Source organism: Ornithodoros turicata, chromosome 2, assembly GCF_037126465.1.
Source record: "Ornithodoros turicata isolate Travis chromosome 2, ASM3712646v1, whole genome shotgun sequence".
NCBI lineage: Eukaryota > Metazoa > Arthropoda > Arachnida > Ixodida > Argasidae > Ornithodoros > Ornithodoros turicata.
The window spans coordinates 130273797-130301107 of record NC_088202.1 but is presented as its reverse complement, the minus strand read 5'-3'; the positions used below and the strand labels follow the sequence as shown (position 1 = coordinate 130301107).

The 27311-nt window shown below is 44.2% G+C and overlaps 1 protein-coding gene across 1 annotated transcript in view; it reads right to left on the bottom strand.

Annotated features, from left to right (window-relative positions):
- LOC135386137 (sortilin-related receptor-like) overlaps positions 1-27311 on the bottom strand; it is a 70162-nt gene that overhangs the window by 10306 nt on the left and 32545 nt on the right. The window contains exons 16-33 of the mRNA XM_064615898.1: positions 26880-27112; positions 26350-26596; positions 26061-26199; positions 25536-25727; positions 24363-24482; positions 23683-23799; positions 20344-20598; positions 18354-18518; positions 16005-16094; positions 11349-11426; positions 11143-11274; positions 7985-8113; positions 6170-6287; positions 4350-4525; positions 2750-2856; positions 2419-2529; positions 602-857; positions 353-451 (exon numbers count right to left, since the gene is read on the bottom strand). Coding sequence (XP_064471968.1) covers positions 353-451; positions 602-857; positions 2419-2529; positions 2750-2856; positions 4350-4525; positions 6170-6287; positions 7985-8113; positions 11143-11274; positions 11349-11426; positions 16005-16094; positions 18354-18518; positions 20344-20598; positions 23683-23799; positions 24363-24482; positions 25536-25727; positions 26061-26199; positions 26350-26596; positions 26880-27112 — 2764 coding nt within the window. The remainder of the gene's footprint in view (positions 1-352; positions 452-601; positions 858-2418; positions 2530-2749; positions 2857-4349; positions 4526-6169; positions 6288-7984; positions 8114-11142; positions 11275-11348; positions 11427-16004; positions 16095-18353; positions 18519-20343; positions 20599-23682; positions 23800-24362; positions 24483-25535; positions 25728-26060; positions 26200-26349; positions 26597-26879; positions 27113-27311) is intronic.

The following is a 27311-nucleotide window of genomic DNA, read 5'->3' as shown; positions in this document are numbered from 1 at the left end:
ACCAGTACAGTTAGTTTGAGTAACTGAGCCAGATTTCTCCCCGAATTTAGCATACTGAAGTTTTTTTGTAAACCCGAATTTGCATGAATTTAGAGCGCATGTTTATTTATCCGATTTTTAATCCCCCCCCCCCCCCCCCCCCGAATTGAGAAAAAATATTTCCCAGAGACTTCAAGGGTCTACCTGTGGACCTCTTTCTCAAATCAACTCTGAATATCTGTAGCTATAAATTTTCTATCCCAAATGCTTATGAACATAAGAATGGGGAATGATCCAAGAAAAATACATCGTTCGAGATTGTCTCGGCGATTCACGTCATTCGAGTGTGGCAAAGCACGTGAAGGCTACATACCTTTGGTGACAAAGTCCACCTTTTCTTCGGGACCATGAAAATTGTCCTTAAAAGCAAACACTTTAACGGAGCATTTTGTGCCGGGGGACAGGGACGTCACTGAAGAGAATACAAGGAACAAGAAAATCACGATAGTCAAACACGCGCACCTAATGCTCAATAATAAGTATGATAGTAAGTTTAGTAGTACACTATCAAGTTTCACTAGTTTATAATTAGAACAGCAGCAGAAAGTGAAATGGAACTTACGGTTTATGTAATTCATGTTGGTGTTGACACTGTCCCATGGCAGTGGATGTAGGTCACCAACATTTGTACTCCACATCACCCTGTAGCCATCCACAACTGGAGATGTCACTCTATCCCACGTGACGTTTGCAGTAGTGTTACCCACACCAGTTACACGAAGGTGGTCAACAACGGGAAGTACATCATTCTTTGCAAAGACTAGTGATGTAGTTTCAGAGCGTAAGCTCTCCAGCTGGTCCTGAGCTATAGCTGTTACCTAAAGGGAGAAAATATACTGACAAAAACCGTAAGAAATAAACGCACCTACTTAAAGGAGTACAGAGGGCCATCGAAAAAAGTTTCAGATTAAGACATCTGATGAAAGTGTGTGTGTCACTATACCAAATAGCGCGAAAGGTTTTGGTGCGTGCAATTTGCTTCCCAGAAAAAAAACTCACGTAAACATAGCTCCGTGCGTTCACCTTTAACTCGCCACTCCAGCTATAACGAGGATGAGGAGGCATGATGCCACGTCACCGATGACGGTATAAGGAGAACTCGTTCTGGTTCGCCGGTCAGTTGGGGTCAGCACCTTGCCCCTTTGCCGCCGTAAACCTGTTTTGCCAGTTCTCCCGGAGAATTGGGGATAGAAGGAGAGGCCGAAGCATTACCGAGCAAGGAGAAAGGCTTTATCAGAGCCCCGAACAGCCGAGTAGCAGACGACAGCAAAGTAGCAGAGAACATTTCTCTAGGCCAATCAGCGAGCGTTCTCCTTATAGCGTCAGCGCGAGGTTCCAGGCAGATCTGAGGCTGGCACTGCTCTTCACCACCGTTGCGCACGGTCGCTTTTTGCGGCGTATTTTAAATTCAATTTCCGCGATAATTATGACTCTGTGGTGTAAATTACTTCGCACGGTGCATCTTACTGGCCTACTTAGCAGTTTTATAGGAAGAAAACTGCGTGTTAAAAAAGACTTCTGTGCTACTTTAAACAACAATGTCTTAAAAGGGTGCTGTGGAGCTGGCAACCAATTTTGATACTAGGGTTGTATTCGGCTATAAGTTATGTTTAGGTGCCAAGTGCAAAATTTCACGCAGCGGAGTGCTCGAGGCAAACAGAAAAATTTAACAGAATGTCCCCATCCAGAGACCAACCGTGAGCTATGACACCTTGGCAGACCTCACAAGGGTGTGCAACTAGGATAAAAGTGATTATCATATCATATCACTCAAAGCATAATCAGCATGTGTTTTCCTTGTATCAGGGGGAGGGAGAGAGCAGGAACAGAAAAGTAATAAGAGTGACATCATAGTAGCAAGAGTGTTTGACATAAACTGTGTACTTTTGTAAATGAATGTCTGCAAATTCAATTAAAATGTGTTGCATGGTGACTCTAAGCATCACAAGAAAGCATGAGAACAGCTTCGGCACAGACTGTTTAAGTAGGAACAACCTGTTGTTTTTGTTGTGACAGAAGCCAGTGGTGCTTTTGAATTCGTGCCCCAGTATCTCATGTAATGTACACATATAGCCGAGCTGTCCCTCAGACCTATTCAGTCAGGACACTTCTATAGCAGATGATTTTGCGTAGATTGTAACACCATAGCTTTCACACCTTGGATGAAATGTCATATTTCCTGACCAGTGGACATATCCATAACCAACCCAGCCCTAAGAAATCTGGCAGTGACAAAATTGTAAAATTGTGAACAAAAGTTTGCTATAAAGTAAACTACTTTTGTTGTTAGATACACCATCCAATCCAGGTAGCTTTTCCGCACATGGTGCTTTGTTGCAGAAGACAGAAAGTGAAGCAGAAAATGACAAGATGACCTACCCAGAAGGTATAGTTGACACCAGGCTCAAAAGAAAAATCGAGCACAGCAGAGGTTGAATTGCCATCTGTGCTCCACATAAAAGGCTCAGGTTCAGGTGGCCTGAAGTAGACCTGAAAGTATACAAATAATGATTACTGACAGTAATTTTTGGACTTTAAGTCTATGCTGCAATGCTCCATATCTGCGAGGCAACTATTTTGTTCCATCATAGTAGCATTTGAGGCCAATAAAATGCAGGAGAAGAAAGACAATACTTTATATCACTTCTATGTTTCTATGTGCTTGCGTAGGGTGATGTGTTGCACTTCTAATGGTGGAAAAAGATCTTACCCTATAAGACCTTATTGCTCCATTTGGTGACTTTGGCGCCATCCACGTGACTTCAACTTTCTTATTCAGAACCTGCTTGACTTGCACGTCATGTGGTGGGGACGGTGCTGCAACCAATTCATTGATCAGGAACACATATCACCTAGCTGTACACTGGCTTTCCTGGCATTAAGATTATTGTTATAAGTATAGTCCCTTATTAACACAAATCAAATGGATTATACGTTGATTGCCCTGCATACGGTTAGAGCCAGAAGTTTTCGGGAAATATTTTTTTCTAAATTCAGGGGGTAAAAATCGGGTAAATAAACATGTGCACTAAATTCATGCGAATTCGGGTAAAAAACTTCTAGTATGCTAAATTCGGGGTGAAATCTGGCTCATTACTCAACTAACTGTAGTAGTATGGTACAAATGGTGATGTAACTGAATTTTTCTGCCAAACAAGTAAATTAATGCGGTCCTACAGACATCCCCGTGAGGGCAATTTGCCAGGTAAAAATCGGGTTTCACCCTAAAGAGGCAACCTTTAATTCGGGGTGCAAATTCGGGGAAGAATCGGGTAAAACCCTAAAACTTCAGGCTCTACATATGGTTTAGTCAAATTAACTTTCGGCACATGCTCGAAATGGGCTTTCTTACTGAAGAAAACTGCACTGCAACTTCATTACCACACTAATGCCATGTGTACTACAGTAGAATCTCGATGATACGATCACGGATGATACGAATTTCGGGATGATACGAATTCTTCTCCGGTCCCGGCTGGAATGCCTATTCTTCCCATGTATTAGAGTTCGGGTGATACGAACGCGTTATCTTGCCTTTACGGATGATACGAATGAGCCGAGGATGCGACAGAGGTCGTTCCTCCGTGGCGCGAGAGCGCGAGAGTCATACTGCTGCGTCTTTCGAAAAGGGCAAGGGCGATCCTCACCACGAACTCCCTTACATCATGTAGCGCAATGCAAGCAATGACTTCTCTTTTGGTGGTGGTGGTGGTGGAGATAAGATCAAAGGGATTGAACGGCCCTGAACCTTATCACCTTATCTCTGTTATGACCTTTTTACCCCCCTCGCAACAACAAACCGCGAAGCTGTGTGACATCGCTCTGGCGGAAAACAGCGACGAGAACCCCAGAACACGTGGAGGGAACATATCAGGACAACTTGTGGCAACATTACGCGTCACCATTCCGCAAGTCGGCTTCACCTAACGCCTGCGTGCTTTAGGAGCTCGCTTTTTTTTTTTTTTTTAGATAGATAGATAAGTGCTTTAGCTTTAGAACACTGCTGCGCCACTCGCGGGTGAAAAGCACGTGCTACGTCTTTTGAATCATCTCGCGTATTTGGGGAGCATTGGCCAAAAACGGAGACATAAAAGCGTTACAACCGACCTCTTTCATTGACGGTAACGGAAGATGAACAGTCACTGTCTATTTTCTAGCCTCAATTTTTATTTTGGTTTAATTAGTTTGATACGAATTTCGGATGATACGATTTTTTTCCGCGACCCTGTGAGATTCGTATCATCGAGATTCTACTGTGCCATCTCAGCATAGCCTTGCATTTTATTTCAAATCAGAAAAACTGTTCGTACCGGCACTCAGAGTGGAGGCAACGATGTATTTCTCCGGTCTGAAAACCAGCGTAGCATTTCCGTGTATGCGTACATAGACACCCATGCGATAATGTACTCCAGGTGTCATGTTGCCAAATGTGTAGCTCAGCTTCGGCGTCCACGTTTCATTATGCCACATGCCTGTGCTCATAGTTCTGCAATACGAGATAGATGGTACATTGAAATGCCATGAATGTTGTGATTTCGGTGGCTGCAGTTGAACTGGTGCACAGATCCAAATGAACCAAGGCAGTTATTGCACAATTACCATATTTACTCACATAATTAACGTGTTTCAGCACCATTCATTATGTTACAAAATGATTGGACACTGATTCAAGAAGTACACTCGCTCAAATCAGAAACCTCCAAATCTCTCTGCATTACTGACAGGTATGCACATTACACAGGTATTTCATTATAGTCACACCAAACGATCCTATCACAGACAAAAGTTTGAAGTGGCATGGAGAGTGATTCTAGTGAATGTGGGACCAGCCATACTGGTGAAGGTCCCCAAATGGTTCAGTATGTCCCACTCAGCTTACCAAGTGGCACGTCGATTGTTTAAGAGTCCCGATTTTGAGCCTTGCTTGTGCCATTTTGTACCTAAGGTGGTCTGTGGATGCCATTTTGTGTCACTAATCCAGCTTCCCCTTTGAGATCATTGCCATACCATTCTGTTTTCTGAGTTCTGTTTTCTGAATTTAACTTTAGTCTGTTTCAACATCACTGTGAAGTGTACCCTTCAAGCACACCTGTGTGCCAAAGTCATCATATATACCGTATTTACTCACGTAATTTGCGCAATTTTTCCTCCCCAAAAAAGTTGGAAAAGTTTGTGATACGCAAATTGTGTTGAAAAGTTCGTTACAATACCCAAACGCAACAATAGTTTAGCATGCCAGTTCTATAGGCTCCCGATAGAGCAAATCTTGTCATTATCACTGCATTGCATAGCATGAAAGAGGTACTAGTGCACAAACGGGAGGCAAAATACCGGGCCCACTACCGCTCATCTACCGGCGAAATCCGTCGCGGCCTGCGACGCTGCCGGCGGATACTGCTAACGTTCAATCCTCTTTGAACCCCTGCTGGAACTGGAACTGTGGCTGGTTGGCGACATCACTAATCTTGACCTCGACTTGACGAACAAGCAAATGGATTACATGGGCTACTCAACGATTACAACAATTGTTACACTGAATGATTAAGGCCTTGTGTTTTGGGGTTAAACCGGTAAACCCCAGAGGGAACCACTGGATTGCCCAACTGGTCCAACGTTGGACTGGTACCTTCCGGGGAACGGTCCCATCAAGTTCGTCGTATTCAAAGTCACATTCAAAGTGGTACCTCTCCAACAAACCACTTCGAAGTGGTACCACTTTAAGGGGTCATATGAGGTTATCTTAGGCAATCGGCTTTCTAGGAGGTTTTCACATGACTTCTGCAATAAATCATGTAATTTTTGAAGCAGAAGTGCAATTTATAGTGCACATCGAGCTTTAACATTGCTCACATCATGTATGAAGAAATGGAAAACATCAACTCGCATCACCAGGTACCACAACCAAAAATCAAAAAGTTCGGTTTGAAGTAGGATAGCTAAATATAGTAATGAAAGTATCACGTTAGGACGCGAAGAGCATAATGCAGCACGGAATGGTCACAGAAATATTGTTTTGGTCCCTTTTAAGAAGAGGTTCATTGCCATGCCCTAATGTGGTGTCACAAAGACAATGTGACATGGATCTTGAAGTTTGAGGACCCTGGATATATTGAAGAAATATAGGACTCACTGTATCGTTGGCAGGTACTCAAAGCTTGTATTGCCACCTGGTGGTTGCCAGGTGAGTCTGATAGTTGTCTGTGTCACATGTTTGTTGTCAAGCTGGAGGCCCCTGACAATATGATGCTCTGTGAAGGAAAATTGTTCCTCATGCATCGCATCTTTCTGTTGAAGAAAGTGTACTTGCACAACTTTGCAATAGCGAGACTACAAAGGTAATGCTTCGATAAAAGTTGGTGAAAAGGCGAGGTACATGAATAAACTTGGTTTAGTAAAGCATGCTAGTGCCGTTCAACCTTTCTGAAACAATTTCTGAAGCAGAAAAAACATCTTCCTTACGCTGAAACTTCTTCTTATATACTTTTAAAATATTCAAGATGTCAGTATTTGAACACCACACAAACATTTCCTGGATATTGTGTCTATCACAGTACATAACTCATATCTTTGTACTAGTACTGAATAGGCAGAGTACAACAGGAACTGCATGCGGCACATGTACTAAACTTGATATCATTCAATGTATCATGTGTAACTGCCTCTGCACAAGTTCTCCCTTTGCACCTGCAGGGAGATCAGAGCAAGGGCCTTGTGTTTTAGAGTAAAATCCGGTAAAACTTGTCCCTCACCTAACTAGCATCATCGTCACGTAGTGTAAAGCCCGAAAAGGCCCGAGAACTAACTTGGGAAAGTGCAAATTCAGCCACCAATAGTAAGCGACTCCGAAGACTACATAACTACAGCCGCCAACTGATATTTCAGACCCCAAAAATTCGGACTCACCAATTTTTTGGATAAAACACTCGGCACTGTCAAATGCCCCATAGAGCCAGTGTATTCCTGCTTCCAATATTTCGAACCGTGTTTAGGATGGACTGTGCCATTTTTCATACTCATTTCGCCCGAGCATACCTATTTTTGAGAACTTTTTGTCTTCCAAGAGCCAAAACAGAGGCATTACAGTGCGTTTCGGGACTCAATATTTCGGACAGCGTTACGAAGGTAAGAGCGCCGACCTGCGCATGTGTAGAAGCGCATGTGTAGAAGCGCAGTGCTGGCGTGAACGGAGGAGGAGCATGGTTGCCGTTGCCACGGTTACCGTTGCGCCCCTGTCAACCGCGGCGATGCTTATGGGTGTTACTACGCTCGTGGAAGTGTATCACAACAGGGCTACGCTAGCAAATATTTGCTGCAATACATTATCCTTAGAGCCTGAAGTTTTAGAGTTTTACCCGATTCTTCCCCGAATTTGTACCCCGAATTGAAGGTTCACCCTTTAGGGTGAAACCCGATTTTTACCCGGCAAATTGCCCTCACTGGGATGTCTGTAGGAATGCATTAACTTACTTGTTTGGCAGCAAATGCAGCTACATCACCGGTTGTACCAAACCATCACAGTTAGTTTGAGCAATTGAGCCCGATTTCTCCTGGAAATTAGCATACCGGGAGTTTTTTCACCCGAATTCGCATGAATGTAGTGCACATGTTGATTTACCCGATTTTTACCCCCCAAATTTAGAAAGAAATATTTCCCGAAAACTTCAGGCTCTAATTATCCTGTTTCTGTGCAGCAAAGTGATCTCACATTGGCAGTTATTACGAGCCACCGTGAGTGCAGATGCGGTTCTTTTTAAACATTGCAGATTTGAGCCTTTGTCTAAACGTACGGACTGCACGATAATTCTGACTGATTTTGTGGCGTCGTCAAGTCCGAAAAATCCGTTGGCGACTGAAATTACAGTCCTCTTTATTCTCTCATCCTTGTTTCCCCTTTACTTCTCATCTTCACTGATCTCTAAATGACCATCCTTTAGTCAGTACATACCTGTGCGACAATCCATTTCATCGCTAGCGTCAGCACAATCAGGCGTACCATCACACTTCTGGTGAAGAGAAAAACACTCATTGCCCTGATAACAAGGCAGCTCGTTTGCAGGGCAGGGTGTCAATCGTGCTGCAAGAGATGGGTTTACGAATTACCCTATTACCCGGGCCAGCAAGGGGAGGAAAACAACTACTGCCTGATAAGATGAAAGACCTGCTCAAGTATTTTGCTCTTTGATGTATCTCCATCAATGTATGCCACAGCCAGAAGAAAAAAGGGGATCCCATTAAAGCCATAACTTTATGGAGCCAATTACCATGTAGTTCGGTGTGTGGTTTTATAGGGCCACGCGTTCGTTCGGCTCTGTTTGCACTGCTCTGAATGCTGTATGCTGCACGCTTGTATAACCACCATAGCCACCGCAGTAAAAATGAAAAGAAAAAAAAATAGACAAGCAATTTTGCAAAACATTAAAAGGCTTTCAATAAAAGTTCGATAGCATTTAAAAAAAAGCTTCACCAAAAATTTACTGCGAGTGATGGCCCGATAAGACTACTGCATTTAAACGTGTATGGCACAATGCAAAAAGATGCAGTCAATTTTCTATGTCATTGTGCTCTGTGACCTCACATCAGACATCCCTTAAAATTTGCAACACAATTTTTAGATGGAGATTGAGACAAGAAACAATATTGAAGCAACAAAACTAGGGCTGTGCGAATAGTATAAATGTTGAATACGAACCAAATACGAATACTGCAAATATTTGACTTCGAATATCTAATCGAATGACGACTTCAGGCAACCGTGTTTACCGCAATTTTGCACATACACCACATACAACCACATTTTGATAATCACACAAATATGTAGGGAAGTATCAACTGTGAAAGGATGAGGAAAAGGTTGCCACTCCCACAAGACAATTTACACTGCTACAGTTTCAGATGTACCCCACTCACTGTAAAGTTACTCAAGGGCAGACAATGTATTTGATGCAGTGTGACTATCCCAGACTCAGGCTTTTCACACTATGGACTAAGTCATGTACAGCATGCGACACACTTGTCTGGAATCGACAGCTTGCGGTTTATCATGCTTAAATTGCAAGTGTGGCAAGAATGTTTCTTCCGACTAATGGATAGAGCCTGAAGTTTTCGGGAAATATTTTTTTTGAAATTCGAGGGGTAAAAATGGGGTAAATAAACGTGTGCACTAAATTCATGCGAATTCGGGTGGAAAAACATCCAGTATGCTAAATTCGGGGAGAAATCGGGCTCAGCTACTCGAACTAACTGTAATCGTTTGCTACAAATGGTGATGTAACTGCATTTGCTGCCAAACAATTAAGTTGGTGCCTTCCTACAGATGTCCCAGTGAGCGCAGTTTGCCGGGTAAAAATCGGGTTTCACCCTAAATAGGAAACCTTCAATTCGGGGTGCAAATTCGGGGAAGAATCGGGTAAAACCCTAAAACTTCAGGCTCTACTAATGGACGCCTGAATTGAACAATTGAACCTCCAGCTTCTGCAATGCTAAAACTATTGAGTACTATCATTCCAGCTATCTTTCGCGTCAAAGCTGCTGCTCTCTCACGTGACAGTAGCTGCTTTCGCCTCATGACTAATGTGATGGCTGCGACATCTCCCATCGCGTTCACAACTACCACATTTTAAGAAACTCGCTCGAGATATTCGGCTGCAGTTCAAACGGTTGTGCAGAGCAGATGCAGTACTTTACTGGCGGTCGGAGAAGTACTACTCCCTCCCATGCGCCGCTTTCACTTGCGCATCTCGCGGTCTAGATGTTTACACGCTGAGCAACGAACACGCAGCCCTTCTCTGTGTGCATGTCATTGGACTACCCCGACACAGTTTCCTTGTCCAGGTGCAGCATTCGTATATCCGAATTAGACGAGAGGCGACCTAAGCAAGCACAACACTAAACCCAGCACAAGAATGGTGAATCTACAGGGTTATTCTAGCGAACATTGCACATTTCGATCGCGCTGTAAAAATAGAAGACTAGATTTGGCCCATTCCAAACTTTGCAGACTGATAGCCACTTATCTGAAATTTCATTCGAATTTTTTATAGGCGTTACGGTCATTTAGAAAGAAAACTAAAAATAAAAGAAAACCCAGCCCCATGCATTTTCAATGGCCTATCCCACACAAACACCGCCATTTTTTTCTTGTGCCTCCTTCACATTCACATCACTTCACACAGGTAGCGCTGCCTACAAGGATGTGACAATGTCAACTCTGACGTTATGCAACACTCCTCACGTTCCAGTCTTGTTCTGTATGCTGGTGCCACCTGCGTATGGTGCAATGAAAATGAAGCGCACACAGCAGAAAATGAAGGCTTTTGAGTGAGATATGCCATAGAAAATGCATAGAGTGAAATTTTGCTGGATTTTTAATTTTTCTTCTACAGCACCATAATGCTCACAAAAAATTCCAACAAAACTTCAGACCAGTGGCTACCAGTGTGCAAAGTTTGGTGCTGGATAAACCCTGTCTTCTATTTTTACGATGCTATCAAAATGCGTAACGTTTGCTAGACTAACCCTGTGAATCAACTCCCGATATTGATTGTATAAGCGCACGCAGCTTGCACGTGCTGCTGTTGCATAGTCCTGCATCATTGAAGTTTTATTCATGCGCCGACGCGCTCTATATGGATTTCTCACGTAAAATTTCAGCCCTCCACTGCATGTGTTTCGCTAGTGGAGGCTCGTTACCAAGAGCTGCTCCAGACAATGCGCATCGTGCCAGACTGACGAGAAGCCGTCGAGAAGTCGTCTGCGGACGCGTTCGACAACTTTGCTTGGCGCTCACGCCACGAGCCCGGAGAGCACCGCTACAGTGTGTCCCCGTTGGGAAAACACCGCGTGGGTCTGGTGCATAAGGCCCATGAATTCTGGAAATCTCAAATATTCGAAGAGATTATATTCGACGTATTCGAAAGCCTCGAATATAAAATATTTGAATGGAATCCAATACAAATACTGAAAACATTCTATTCGTATTCGTAATGTCGAATATTAGCATGGTCCAAAGCAAAACCAAACGTTCCACATTACGCTTTTGCTTGTTCCACAATTTTCTTGCGCGGCTCAAACACTGACGACGCAACAGTGTCCAAGGCCACTTACAACTCGGCGTCGTACAGCCCCACTCATCACTTCCATCAACACAATCAGCTTTGCCATTGCACACTTGATCTTTGGGAATGCAGCCTAAGGTTCTGAAGCAATGGAACTGGTCTGGAGTGCAAGCGCTGGACCCTGTGAATAAAAGGAAAGCCTGTAAGTATGAGTGCACATCACAGCGTACCCAGACAGTAATCACAAGCACACACCAGGGCAATATTTTTCGTCCTCCCCGTCTTTGCAGTCAGGTTCTCCGTCACAAAGCCATGCGTTCCATATGCATTTTCCTGAAAGTTCAAATAAAAAATTGCCAAATTTTTCACAAGCAACGGAAAGTAAAATATGTCAGTGTATGCCTCAGTAAGATTATGCAAGATTAAAAAATGTAGCTATCACCAAAATGTGACCGAACCTATACATTACGAGATGTATTGGTTATTTTTCTAACACCACAGACTCCAAATATCCAAATATTATTCCAAGTTTGCAGTATGATAAGAGTTAATTCCCTTCTCCTACCGCAAACTTCAAACAAGATAAGAACGATGAAGCAGTCATAACAGACTTCTGTCAGTTCATTTGAATCTCGTTTAGAACACAGATTATAAGACTAAGTACCGTATATTACTTCCATAATTTGAACATACCTACTTTGGCACTAAAAATACGCAGGAAAAAAATCGCGAAATTTGCGTACCCCCAGCTTCACACACAGGAACCTCGCTCAGCACCCTGCAGCGCCTGCGGCAATTGGTTTCTGCCTGCTGTGTGGTTTCTGCCACACCCTCAACTTGTACCCACTTCACAATTAATGCTAATGCTGTAAGTGCTACCGAGATTACTGCCACGTTATTGTTCTCTTTCCATCCTGCGTCTGGACGATGGTCCGCTGACGCGCTCGACTACCAGGGGATCTCAGACTGGGTTCTGCGGAACCCAGGGGTTCCGCAACGCCACAGCAAGGGATCCGCGGGCAGTTACCGCAAGAACGAGCTATAAGGAACGGGGCACCCTCTAGCACGTTCTAGTCACGGCGAAATCCCCACTGGGGTTGTCCCAGATGTATTCAATTGATTGTTCGGACTGTGTTCGGACAAAACTGCTGGCACTGTCAGACGCTCCATAGAACCAATGTATTTCCACATCCAATAATTCGGACTGTTCCTCGAAAAACGCGCTTGGTTATTCGTACTCATCTCACTCGGTTCTTGGAACTTATCGTCTCCCAAGCGTGAGAAATACGGCAGAAAAATGTACTCCCACACCCGTTTCGTACTCCTTTTACGACACAATGACCCTTCGCCATTCCCGACATAACGTGTGCGGGAAGGCGGAGCAACCAAGACCGAATGCTCCGCAGATGCCGCTTCAGACCTGTTGCAAGAACTCATCTTTCAATACAGTGGACTCTCGTTAATTCGAACTCGAGGGGGCCGCGGTATTTGTTCTAATAAACCGGAGTTCGAACTAACGGGAGACGCTCTCCTGGAAGGGGGCTTGGGGGCTTGGGAGCAGGGAGCGCATGCAGATGTGTCACGACGCACTTCGAGTCGTATTTTACGTTCGCGGTACCGGTGTCACTTGAAGACGCATTTATATTGGCGTAATTCAAACCGTTACTGCTGCCGAACTCCGCCGCTACCGTCGTTACGTTCCCGATGCCGAACCGAAGTTACGGCGGAGAAAACTCCCAGAGCGTCACGGCCGCGCATTACGACTTTGAAGGAAATACGGGACTTATATGTTCACAAGAATTCACTTACAGAAATTATGAAGCGACTTAAGGTTGAAAGCAGTCAGTATTTCGCTCTTGCAACTGTTTCTTTTAGCGGGACTGTTAGCATCGCTTTTGATTCAGACATAAGTTCAAGAGTGGCATCCGCATTTTTCTCGGAATAAAAATGGCGCACTGTCATATCCAGCACCGATGCTACATCAGATGCACTTGGTAAAGGCACCGGATCGCGAGACAGGTTCGTGGCTTGAGTCGCCTGAACCTCCGTCGCTAAGCCGGCGCACGCGGCGTTGATGCACGCGGCGTCCACGCCGTCGCCTCTGCTGACATGGTGCAAGATAGGGAAATAAACGATGTCAGTGAACGGGTTGTAGAACGATATTGACAGTCGCGAAGTCGTAAAAATGGGTGACGGCACGCGCACGCACCTCCTCCACCCATGGCGGCCTCAAGAGGAGGAGAGAGAAAGAGAAGAGGGACAAAGGGGCAATGCAAGCGTTCGCGTAAACTCCTTGCTGCCGTGAAAAGGAGAGAGCGTCCTTGAACAGCGCAAAATGCGGAAAAAGGACAGGAAGCGTACGAAAGGTCAATAATCAGGGAGATACAGGGCGCTGTGACCCGTTCCTCTCTGACGCGCAAGCGCTGTTGGTTCGAATTATGCGGGGTATACACTCGTCTGTTTGAATTACCGGGAGTGTCTCCCCATTGAAACACATGTGCTTTGGACGGGACTCGGACGAGAGTTCGAATTATACGGAGGTTCGAATTAAGCGATTTCGAATTAACGAGATTCTACTGTATGCGTGTCTTCGACTGTGATATAACGAAACCTCGATATAACGAAACACACGGGGACAACAATTTCTTTCGTTGTATCGAACATTTCGTTGCATTGAACTGAAGGTCATGAATCGCGACCTTCGTGAGGGCGCGCACTGCACATAAGCTTCGATAGCACTCGCTACGATTTGGAAACTACCGCCCAATGGCATTTTATTCCTGCGCGAAATAGCCAGTTATTTGCACCGGCGTTCATGGGCGTTCCCAGGATTTTTCCCGGTATAGCTTTCACTACGATGCGGAAACCTTTTTCGTAAAAAATGACAACTACAAATACAGCACCAAAGGGCACCTATGGCATTTTATTCCTGCGTCAAATAGCTGGTTATTCGCACCTGCATCCATGGGCGTTCCCAGGATTTTTCCCAGTATAGCTCTCGCTACGATGCCGAAACTTTTTTCGTAAAAAATGACAACAACCACAAATGCAGCACCAAAGAGCACCTATGGCACTTTATTCATGCGTGAAATAGCCGGTTATTCGCTCCTGCATCCATGGGCGTTCCCAGGATATTTCCCGGTATAGCTCTCGCTACGATGCGGAAACTTTTTTCGTAAAAAATGACAACAACCACAAGTGCAGCACCAAAGGGCACCTATGGCATTTTATTCATGTGTGAAATAGCCGATTATTCGCGCCTGCATCCATGGGCGTTCCCAGGATATTTCCCGGTATAGCTCTCGCTACGATGCGGAAACTTTTTTCGTAAAAAATGACAACAACCACAAGTGCAGCACCAAAGGGCACCTATGGCATTTTATTCATGCGTGAAATAGCCGATTATTCGCGCCTGCATCCATGGGCGTTCCCAGGATATTTCCCGGTATAGCTCTCGCTACGATGCGGAAACTTTTTTCGTAAAAAATGACAACAACCACAAGTGCAGCACCAAAGGGCACCTATGGCATTTTATTCATGCGTGAAATAGCCGATTATTCGCACCTGCATCCATGGGCGTTCCCAGAATTTTTTCCAAGGGGGGCAAAGCGCTTCTAGGGGGAGGGGGCAAGAGTGGAAACCCCCACCTCCTACCACATCTTTTTCTGGAGGCGGACGTTGCGTACTGTGCGGGTCTGCAGCAGTTCCTATTACGACATCCGGGAATAATCATCACGTCCTAGGACTAAAGAGTGCACTATTTTCACAAGCCACCTTAGAGTTTTGGGGGGGGGGGGGGCACCCCTTGCCACCCTCTCGGTATACCCCTGACGGCATCGTGCTACATACGGTGTGAGGCACTACTCGTATGCCAACAAAGCCTCCGCAGCTTTCCCCATACTCTGTTGCAATTCTGCAAAACTTCTAAGTAAGTCTATGGCAGTGCGTCTCCTGTGAGGCTCTCCGTTGCTACGACATGTTCATCCCCGTCAAGAAAATCATCTAGGCTGATTTCATCACGTACACCGCCATGGAAACAAAGAGTTTCCCACATGCGTGCGCTGGCGACTTGCGTCTCCTACTCTTTGCTACGTCCTGTACCTGGTTGCAACCGGACAGTTCAAAACCAGTGCGAAAAGGAGAAGCCTCAGAAGGAAAATCCCCAACTTTCCAATGATTCAGACTTCCTTTTGTAGGCACCAGGTTCCTCCAGACCCTAACCACGCGTGCCATACTTCGCTGCGGGAACAGGACACTTTGTCAGCTTTGGGGTCATAAAGATTCTCGATCTTTCGCTGTATCTAGGCGGCGGCTAAAAAGCATTTCGTTGTAGCAGGATTTAAAATACACTGATATCTATGGCCCTTTGCCGGGGAATCGAAATTATTTCACTCTATCGCGACTTTCATTATATCGCATTTTGTTGTAACGTTTACTGTAGATTCTTTTTTTAGTCACTTTGAATGTTCTGAGCGAAGTTTTTTGAAGTAAAGTGGATTTATGCAATTCACTGAAAATTTTGACTTAGCCGATAATTCGAACTGGCTTTGTGGCTCCTAGAAGTCCGAAAAATCGGTTGGTAGACTGTATTAGTTATGTGTAGAGCCTGAAGTTTTAGGGTTTTACCCGATTCTTCCCCGAATTTGCACCCCGAATTGAAGGTTGCCTCTTTAGGGTGAAACCCGATTTTTACCCGGCAAATTCCCCTCACTGGGATGTCTATAGGAATGCACTAACTTACTTGGCTCTTCCGGGAGCCAACATGACCCGCTGTACTACAATTTGGTACTATCACATCATTAGAATAGCGTTAGGAATATTTCCGCACAATTTGCGCTGCCCTCAACTTCCCCCGACATTTTTGGGAGAAAAAGTGTGCAAATTATGTGAACAAATAGGGGAGTTCATTACCTGTGTTACACATGAACTGTTCTTCAGAGCATGTGCTCGGTAAAGTACTTGAGTTCTGCACAGCAGGTGTCGTCGTGTTCACCGTATGAACTGAAAGGAATGAATGTCATAGTTTTCGTTCATGGGAAACAGAAACCCTTCATGTTAAGTAACATGGTAACAAACGCAAAGAAACACGGACAGACAGGGGACGCATTTACTAGCAATGAAAAACACAAATGACACCGACGTCCAGTCTAGACTGCCAGATCAAAATGAGTCCGAAACATGTCCTATGTCCAGCAGTGTTTCTTTGCATTTGTCACCATGTTACTTAACCAACAACACTCTACGTCTTCTCACACTTCACGTTAAGGTAAGAAACTCGGGCCGAGAGTCACCGGTATGATGAACCACCGATATTTCGAACAGAGACTGTTCCTTTGGGCAGCGTCCTCGTTATTGGTATGGTATATAAAGGGTTATGGGTGACATGGGTATTATGGGGTCAACATAATAATACGTGGCTGGGAAGTATCCAACTAGGCTTTTACAACAACGATGATGATTTAACCCACGTCTTGCTAGAAGCTTCCACAATAGCCCGAACCCAAACATGATTCAGCTAACCTTCTGTTATTCTGCCTCCCTCACTCTCATACCTCCTGTCTCCCATTTAATTCCCTTCGTGAAAATAAAATTTTGTCAGTGCTGGTTATGAGTTTCATGCTGTCAGGGGTGGATCCAGACCCTCGGTTTGAGGTGGGGGACGGATATCCTTGTCGGCGCGTGTAGTGGGGGAGGAGAGAGAGGGAAATCCAATGTAGAAACTGACGTGTTTTTTTTTGGGGGGGGGGCATAAGCCGAACAGCCCATCTAATCATATATTCATATTCATCATCTAATAGAAAGAAATCATCTAATGAGCAAAACACCACAAAATATTTAGAGCATGAAGTTTTAGGGTTTTACCCGATTCTTCCCCGAATTTGCACCCCGAATTGAAGGTTCACCCTTTAGGGTGAAACCCGATTTTTACCCGGCAAATTGCCGTCACTGGGATGTCTGTAGGAATGCATTAACTTGCTTTTTTGCAGCAAATGCAGTTACATCACCGTTTGTACCAAACCACCACAATTAGTTTGAGTAACTGAACACGATTCCTCCCCGAATTTACCATACCGGCTGTTTTTTTCACCCCAATTCGCATGAATTTAGTGGGCAAGTTTGTTTACCCGATTTTTACCTCCCGAATTTTGAAAAAAATATTTCCCGAACACTTCAGGCTCTAAAAATATTTCACCATGAGGTACCCGAAATTATTCAAATTGGGCCTTTTCTGATTATTCAAATTCGATTCGCCATCTGAGATATAACCGTCCCTCATCGGCGCAATTATCCCACGCCAAATCCTCTCCGTTCCATCAAGCGTGGGCAAAATACTCCTCCACGTCCGTTGCATTCATCGCTCATCGATGGCAGGCGCTCCTTCTTGTTGAGTGCACGACACCAATGGACGCTGCACAAGCGCGATACGCTGGCTGGCGTTGCAAGAGACAAACTGGCCGTGCTACTAAAGTCGGGGTTCATAATTAGGGCCCGACTTTTTCGGATTTTATTTTTGGCCAAATTCGGGGGGTAAATATCGGGTGATATTTTTCATTTGAAAATTCGGGTGTATTCGGGTTAAATCCCGTTACGGCATATTCTGTCGTCAGGAATTCGGGTGTATTCGGGTGATTTTTTTTTTTGTTTAATAAAAATTTGTCTTAACATGGAACTAATGTTTAGCAATGTTATCAAACTTTATTTTAATGCACGCTTATGAGTGTGCCATGCGACCCAGATGTTTTCGGGTAGATTCGGGTTAAACCCGAATTTTACAGATTTCGTTCGGGGGGTAAATATCGGGCGGATACAGGTTTAACCCTAAAAAGTCAGGCCCTATTCATAATGTGCGGGGAACAAAAAGTACCAGCAGTTTCGGCGTTCAAGTTGAGGGTGATTCAATACACGAGTGCATCCAGTATGTGAGCAAATACGGTATATGAACGAGTCTAACATGCCGGACAGCACGCAGCCCCGGGCACTTCTGGGCCTGTGCACAGTCATACAATTTTGTTCCAATAAACCATTTCGCACGTTAAATTGTTCGAATAACCGAGCATTTTCTCCCCATTCAAACACACGACCTTGATGGGACCCAAGCATCAGTCTGATTTATCCTAAAGCTCGAATTAACGGCACTGCACTGTGCCTGGTTTTTAAGTCTTCATTTATGAGAAAGGCATGTACATCCTAAGCACTCTGCATCTTAGAAATAAGCACGAAGCAGTTGATGTGACACCAGTAAAGATGGAGGGAACTCACAGCATCCCTGCTCATCAGAACCATCAGAGCAGTCTTCAGCTCCATCACAGCGCCACCAGAATGGGATGCACCTTCCAATAGGGCAGTGGAACATCCAACTAGCACATGATGTTGGTTTTGGTGTGGTTGTAGTAGTTGTACTTGTAGTAGGCGGTGCCACAGTTGCTGCAAGCAGAACGCAAAACTGTATCCATCTTTACAACTGGGGGTTCATACATTTTATGTGTCTGATGCACACTGCATAGCTTTTCAGCAGGAGACTACATATCCAGCTGTTGGCTGCAGCATTTGGTATGACAGTGCACCAAACCTTCGTATCCCCGAATAACGACCATTCAAAAGAGTGCAGTAGATGCTAGGTTGCTTTCATATCATCCGCTACGTGCAAACAGGTACAGAGACATGGTAGGAGGCATGCAAAGATAAACCTCTCTGCTGCACAGAGTTGTCACTTACACACTGCATTGACCAATACTGTACAGAGAGTTGGTGCATCAATCGGTCACGTTAACAGGCATAATGTTAACTAACATGACATTGCAACTTCCCAGTGAATTACAGCAAACAGCTAACCCTGTTGCGAGAAACCGTGTGTGCCAGCACAGAACAGTAAAGGCTCATTCGCACATGCGTTTCAAAAAGCAGCGCCGCTGAGAGGGGCCTGTCACACATTGCCGAGCCGCCATCCTGAAAACGCGCTTCGTCGTCGTTGCTACGTCAAGATCGTACCGACACTTCCAGCTCTCTTCCTCAAAATTTACATTGTGAAGCATGTTTCTCCATTTTATAATTATCGTGAAGCATTTCTGCTGGAATCATCAATCGTTGGAACGAAAAACGCGACACAATAGCGGAGAAAGAACGGCAGAAGAAGCGAGACACATGTTTACCTGCCGACGACCAACACACAGTTGCACACAAGTCGTATTTATTTTCATCAATTCCGTGGTTCGCGCAAATTCCCTGCTGATCGTTGACAGCTTAGACACCAAACAACTATTGGTGACAAGGAATTTACTCACGCGGAAACACCAAACACATACACACACACAAATGACAAAAGATCCCAGTGCAGTATCAGGAGGCCCGCCATTGCCCGCCGGGGCCAAAAGGAAGCCACCTCCACCCCTCCGAGCTCTCCGATTGGCTGGATGAAAAGCGTTCGCGTTTCTGCCCTCCGAAGCTGCAGCACGGAGCGGTTCTCGAAAAGCGGCTGGAAACGCTCTGCGGCTCGCATTTCGCGGCGTCGCGAACGCGAAATGCGTTCACAAAACGCATGTGTGAATCAAGCTTAAAGTAGCACAGAAGTCATTTTTAACACCCAGTTTTCTTCCTATAAAACTGTTAAGTAGGCCAGTAAAATGCACCATGCAAAGTAATCTACACCACAGAGTCATAATTATCGCAGAAATTGAAGTTTAAATACGCCGCAAAAAGCGACCGTGCGCAACGGTGGTGAAGAGCAGTACCAGCCTGTGATCTGCCTGGAACCTCGCGCTGACGCTATAAGGAGAACGCTCGCTGATTGGCGTAGAGAAATGTTGTCTGCTACTCCGCTGTCGTCTGCTACTCGGCTGTTCGGGGTTCTGATAAAGCTTTTCTCCTTGCTCGGTAATGCTTCAGCCGCTCCTTCTATCCCCAATTCTCCGGGAAAACTGGCAAAACAGGTTTACGGTGGCAAAGAGACAAGGCGCTGACCCCCACTGACTGGCAAACCAGAACAAGTCTCCTTATGCCGTCATCGGTGACGTGCCATCATACCTCCTCATCCTCGTTATAGCTGGAGTGGCGAGTTAAGGGTGAAGGTGCGGAGCTATGTTTATGTGAGTTTTTTTCTGGGAAACAAATTGCACACATCAAAACCTTTCGCGCTACTCGGTATAATGACACACACACTTTCATCAGATGTCTTAATCTGAAATTTTTTTGGATGGCCCTCTGTACTCCTTTAAGAGCATCATAGCAGGTTCCAATCAAGATTAGTACTCACTGCAGTTTGCCTCGTCACTGCTGTCACCGCAATCAGGTGATCCATCGCAGAGAAACATACGAAAGATGCAGGCACGCCCGTTCTTGCACCGAAATTTCCAGGATGGGCAAGTGACATTTGTAGCACTGCATTCCGCTTCATCACTGCCATCTAGACAGTCCACTTCGCCGTCACAAACCCAAGTCATAGGCACACATCGGTGATCAATGCTCTTGCACTGAAACCTTGATGCTCCACATCGTATTGAAGGCTGTCCTGAAATTTCATAGAAGCTGTTTCCATATATCATTGAGGTAATTTACTACACTAACACATGGTATCCATAGCAAATGCACTGATAAGAAAGTAGAAAAAAGATAGAAAAACTGCACTGTTACGTGCAATTGTCCGTGAACTGCTGGGATGTATATACGATATAGCTAAGGCCCTCAGTTTTCTGCTGCGGCAAAATCAAAATTCCGCGGCACCGACTTGTAAATTCCGCGATTTTCCGCGGCGAGCAGTCAACGGCTACTTGAAATGGGATACACTTTATTTTCTTGGATAATGTAGGAACCAAAAACATTTTATAAAATTACAGATTCGAAGCACTGTTGTGGCTCAGCATTACATACATGATATCTTGCATTCTCCTCTGACGCGGTCTGTCGTCGGCAATCATTTTATACCTGCTGAAAGATCTTTCAGCATCTACAGAGTTTATAGGAGTTTACAATACATGCACTGGGACTTTAAGACACCCTTTTTGTTCCTGGGCTGTAGGCATTATTGAACAGTCCTAACTTTTTTGAAGCCAACCTCCCAGACATCAATCAAAATCCCTCACTGCCACCGCTAAAATGCACACGGGAGGGACGTCGCCCCTTCCTCAGGTGAAGCATGCACAAGAAACTTGGGCTAACGTTATCATAAGCTGAACTACAATCTGTCTGTTCTGCACCATGTACGATTTCACAAAGCACGCTTCAATGTTGTAAAGCAGGCTTCACCTCATACAGGGAAGCGCCAGGTGAAGCCCACTTTCGGGAGGTATCGTTCGTATTGAGTGAATAGTCCAATATCCGAAAAACCGAATATTGGGTATTCGATTCGCGAATCGAATACTTCGAGTGATTGATATTCGATTCGAATTCAAGGACTCGAATATCTGCACACCCCTAAAAATAAGGGATTCCGTGAAATTCTATGCCAGACGAATTCCGCAATTCCGAGAACTCTGCACCGCGGGAGAAGGAACATGACACAACTGTTGCCATGTGTAATCCCTAAGGAATAAGCACATGAACTGTTCACACCTATTTGTCCAGCTCTTCAAGCTTTGCACACAAAAGATGACTAGTCAGTGAAATAAATCAAACTATGCACCAACACACAAGAGTGAAGACACTCTCGTCTAATGATTCCAGGACATTCCTACACATATTTAATGGTACTATGAATTAAGTGTAATCACTCTTTCAGTAACGCTAATGAACCCTTACACTAATTCTTATTGAAGTTCATCTCAGTGAACGCTTACACCTTTAAGTATAGAAAGGTGTGATGAGCAAGAATGTGACAATCACAGCATTTGGAAACTGTAATTGTAATACATAATGTACTCAGGTGTGCAAAGAGCCAATAAATGTGTAGTCAGATACATTCAATGATACACTCCTAGCTCAGCTCACAATGACCCCCAGATCACTACCTCCACCTACAGAGATGCTAGTGTTGCCTCCAAGATGGCAGAGGCATGTGTGATCAAAGATGACAGCTCCACTGCTCAGTGACGTCTCTTAACATTAATATGACAGCACATTAACTGTGTTTTTCTCGGTTCTAATGACCCCCCTTTTTTCTCTCAAAATGAGGCTGCCCATAGTAGGGAGCTTATACCGACATAACTGACTCGGTGTTCCTGGGAGGGTTGTCCACCTCCCATAGCATATCGCCTATGGAAGCACCCAAAACATTACTAATGGCCCGCACTTCATGAATGATTTCTCAATAATTTCTGGTTGTACACCCTTGCACACACCGTTCCACGAGACCGACTTCCCAGTGGCCCTGCGCAATGTCTTTCATATCTCTCCAGTCAGTGTCCGCTCTCAGCTGCACGTTTGGGTCCATTCTTCGTGACACTCTTTGAGTGCACCCTGAGTGTTGAGATTCAATTCAACCTTTATTCTCCATTCACAGATCGGCAACTTCATCAACAACTTTGTCACATGGCCTGAGTTACAAAATAATGTGAGGAGAGATTGTCAACGATATATGAAAACTTTCGCACTTGTCGTTTTCTCATTATATAAAAAAACTTCCAGCACCGTGTCTACATGTTGTTCTGCTCAACAAAGAGCAATACTGAAAAGTTAAAGTTACTATAACTTCATGTAAACACAGCATGTGCGACCCAGACTTGTACGTATCTTGAGTATGTATTCAGAATACAGTATTTTAAATACTTTTTCCAGTATTTTGGTACTCCACTCAATACTTTTTTGCAACAAGTATTTTTAATGTATTTAAAATACTTTTTTCGGTATTTGCTACTCGGTACTCAAAATACTTTCCTTCCTCGTCAAGCCATATCCAGCACACTTCCCGCCGTGCCGAGATTTTCAGCTCACTGGAATTTAACCCCTTTTTTCTTCGTTTTCTTTTTTTCGGGAATTCGCGAATCTGTCATTTATCCTCTTGTACAATAGGCTGGTCCCAAGCCTGGCCTTGCTTCTCAATAGCCAGCTTCGTCAGAAAACCGTTCCTATTCACATTGCCAGGTGAATCACCAGGGGATTAGGCACAAGATAATCACGGCATTTATTTCCTTGGTCATCAAAGCAATAAACATGTGCCAGAGGTTGAAAGACCTGAACCGACATACAGGAGGGATTATGAAGTTTTGGGTCAGAACATATCAACAAAGTTTACTTGGGTTCACCAAAGTTCACCAAACATTACTTGACACCAAGATGTTGCAAATGAAAGATATGCATGGCCGATGAAGTTTATTCCTTTCATTTGTAAGGCCACAATCAGAATACGCGTTTCACTTACTGCTAATACTAAAGTACTTTAAATAGTATCTTAAATACTTCTTAGAGTATTTAGTACTCTACTCAAATTACTTTCAGTTTTGAGTATTTCGTACTCTATTTTAAATACTTTTTCTGTAGAGTATTTAGAATCTTATTTTAAATACTTTTGCGCAGTATTTTGTACAAGTCTGGCTGCAACTTCATCACAGTGGAGGCGATGTAGGCAGGGATCACTCATTGCCTTGTTCTCGCACTATTCGCAGCTTCTTATAGTTATTTTTTTTAGAACCCAAACAACGAGGGCGTTGTGGATACCTACCACAATTTTCTTCATCAGAGTTGTCACCACAGTCATCCTCCGAGTCACATCGCCAGTGGTCTGGTATGCATCTGTCATTTCCACACAGGAACTGGTTAGGTGGGCAGGTAACATTGACTAAGAATAAAAAGGGCATTTGTTAGCCATACAATTCAGATAAATATAAGCAGCATGCATCTCAATAGTCCACAGACCAGCATCTTGTTTGACAGAAAAAAAAACGTGCCTGAATTTGTACTCTTCACCCTTTAAACTTCGTTTTGTTGAACAAATTAAAAAGGTGCAAGCAAGCTGGTATACTGCAGAGAGAGAGGAACACACAAGATGATGTCGTCCTCATCGCTTTGAGGGTTCCTCAAACCCCAGAAAATCTTACCTCTACTTTAGTTTTTTTGCCTGACGTACGCACATTTGGATACGTTCACGTGGGAGAAAAATGCGAATGACCCCAAGACCATGTACAAAATGCATTTTTTGTTGGAACTTTTGTTTATGGAAGTACATAACACACTTTCTGACTTAGTCACAAGCACTAAAGGCAAAGAGAAACATTTGAAAAACTACAGTATGGAACGATGCACCGCAAACGAAAAGTTGGAAAACCTTGCAAAATACTGAAGAATGTGGCAAAATTGACAGCAAGATGTGATGCTTGAAATTTAACAGCGCACTACACATACCACAACCCACTTCATCACTCCCATCGTCACAGTCAGCATCTCTGTCACACTTCCAGCGCAGGGAAATGCAGCTATTGTCATCACACTTGAACTGGTTTGGCAGACATGTTGGAGCTGGTGCTGCAAAAAGTAAGGCAGTTTCATACCCAGAATGATAGGCAGGGAAAGCTCAGATATTGAGGATTGTAAAGACAGGATTTACTACAACAAATAATAATAAAAAAAAAAATAAGCTGAAGGTCATGCAGGATGAAAGAGGCTGATGTCAGTATGTGTATGAACCTAGCATGCGCAAAACAGAGAGCAGCTTGAACGGCTTCTGATCATGAAGTTCAACTGTAAAACAGGATCTACCCTCACAGCCGCACAGGGGTGTAACGAGAGGGGGCAAAAAGGGGGGGGGGGGTGAGCTGTTCTGCAGGTGTTACAGCCAAGTTCCCAGATCCGACCCTTCTGCTGCAGTGCCGGGTGCCAGACTGCGCTTTTCACGTGAGCCCCTGCCCACCATTCTTGCGACTTCATTTTCCTCTTCCTCCGCTTTGGGCCTTCCTCATTGTTGTCATTGCCACAAGGGGTGAGGAAGGCCCCCGCCAGCCTATTCTTTGAGTGACAGTTTGATTGACAGTTTGAGTGATGCAAGTGTCAGTATTCGTATTGTTCAGATTTCCAGGATGCCACCCGATTGCAGATTTTAAAGACTTTCTTTTTTTTTAATAAGACAGATTTTAGAAAGATTTAATTTAGACAAGATTTTTTTTTATAATAAAGCTAACCCCCATATCTGAGGAGAATATAAAAGGACCTCATCCGTTTTTCTATGAAGAACATCGCACATATAAAAAAATAGAAAGCGCTAAGTTATGACTAATGTTTTGATTGACATGTAGATACAGAACGCAGAGGAGACAGACAAAATGCAAACAGAAAATGTCAGTTTGCTCAAAGGCTGTGTATGCGTGCCGTTTCGGGATCCCAGGATTCCTCAGGAAATATCCCGAAGTTCCCAGAGTGAGAAAATGACCCAGGATTCCCAACACTATTTGGTAGAGGGACCAATGTTATTGCTTCACAGGTTATAGACATTAGGGAACTCTGCAGACAGCTGACCTACTTGCATAGAGTGTATAAATTGAGAAAGTGGTACCCTAAAACTGTGTCAAAGAGACGACAGACCTGCAGTGGCCCCTCGGCAGTCTTCGTCTTTGTGCATTTCTTCTCCATTCTCACAGAGGCACTTTTCTCCATAGCCAGGAACCAACTTGGTTGACTCTCCAGAGGGGCAAAGACACCTGTATTCATCACTTCCGCGAGCAAAGCAAAAGTGGCTGCAATTGTTATTGCCATCACGACTGCAAGCATTCCATCCTGAAAATCGTGTGAAAGAGGACAAAGTTGGTTTCTGAGCTTTGACATCTGAGATGGACAGTTATCAAAGAGACTAAAATATGCTGTGTCTATGGAAAGACATAGGAGACACACAAGAAAAGGATTGCATCATCGCAAATCATATAAAAATTTTATGCAAGTTTTAGTATCCAGCCATGCTCCACACAAGACCTCTAACAAGAAAATGCCAGACCTTCACACAAACAAAAAGTCACTTCCAAAGTTACAAAGCTACAGTTTTGAATTCCGAGCCACAGATTTGAGAAAATCCAACCTAAAACAAATAATAAGGTGCCTGAGGCAACGGCATACCTTGTTGGAGGCTCGAACTGTAAACCTTAGCCCCCGTGCGAGAGTAAAGTGGCCTTGCCAACACGTGCAAGCCAGAACCATCATGCTTGCTTGCTGAAAGCAGCTCATGACGAATTGCATCTACAATATAGATCCATTCCTGAAGGAAAGTTTCCAAGTCATTAGCAATATTACTAAAAACAAAAGCAGCACAGACAGACACAAAGGGATAAATACGTAGTGCCAATATTATCGCCAGCTGTCACAGAGCATAGTGTGACACGCTTGACAAAAAGTGTTCAGCATTTACCTTGTACACGGCTACCGTGTATGGAAAAGGCAGTACTGCAGCCCCGTCAATTACAGTCTTGACATTCTTCCCATCAAAGTCAGCAGACATAATGCTATGCTCGAAGGGAGAGGCCCAGAAAATACGATCGCCATGAAAGTCCACTGTGATTGAGATGGTCAAGCCTAAGGTCTCCATTAAGACCTTAAATTCTGAACCATCAAGATGAGATCTTGAAATGCCCGTTCTTGATGTCTGGAAGATGTACCTAGGAGAAAGCACAACCACACAAACTTCAATGAGGATGTGCAGCTTTAAACGTGCATTTTCACACATAACTGGTTCTTTGCTTTTCCACAATTCAGAAAAATATTGTGTAATCAACAACATGCCACAAAATATTTACAGCGCATGCATTATTTACAGAGCACGCAGGATGCTCAAGTTTTGAGTAACTCAGAGGACCCAAGTTTCTGCACTGCAAAATATGGCAAGTTGAGTAGACATAACAAACTATACAGTCCCAAGCACCAAAAGAAATCAATCATTACCCTCTCCCAGGGTGCAGAGCAATACTCAGTGGGACAACCCCCTGCTCATGGCTGAAGATAGTCCTGTAGTACCAACGTGACTTGGATGACTGCATGACTACGCCCACCCTGCTAGAGTTTTCATGCAGGACGTAGACATATCCGGAAATCCAGTCGACAGCCAAATATTTCACTGCTCCATGATCTGTCAGATCCGTAGTTTCTGTCTCCCCTTCAGAGCTCAGGCATCGTTTCTGCAAAAGCCGAGGTATAAGGGGTTATCACTTAACAAATCTGAAACATTTGGGATTTCATGTATAGGAACACATGGAGTATACAGAATACAGGACGCATGCGAAGTAATAAGGATCTGGCAAATCATTTAATTGCCCTGGTTCAGGATAAAGGAAAAACAGGACTTATTCTTGTACACACGCCTTGGGGGAGCAGAAT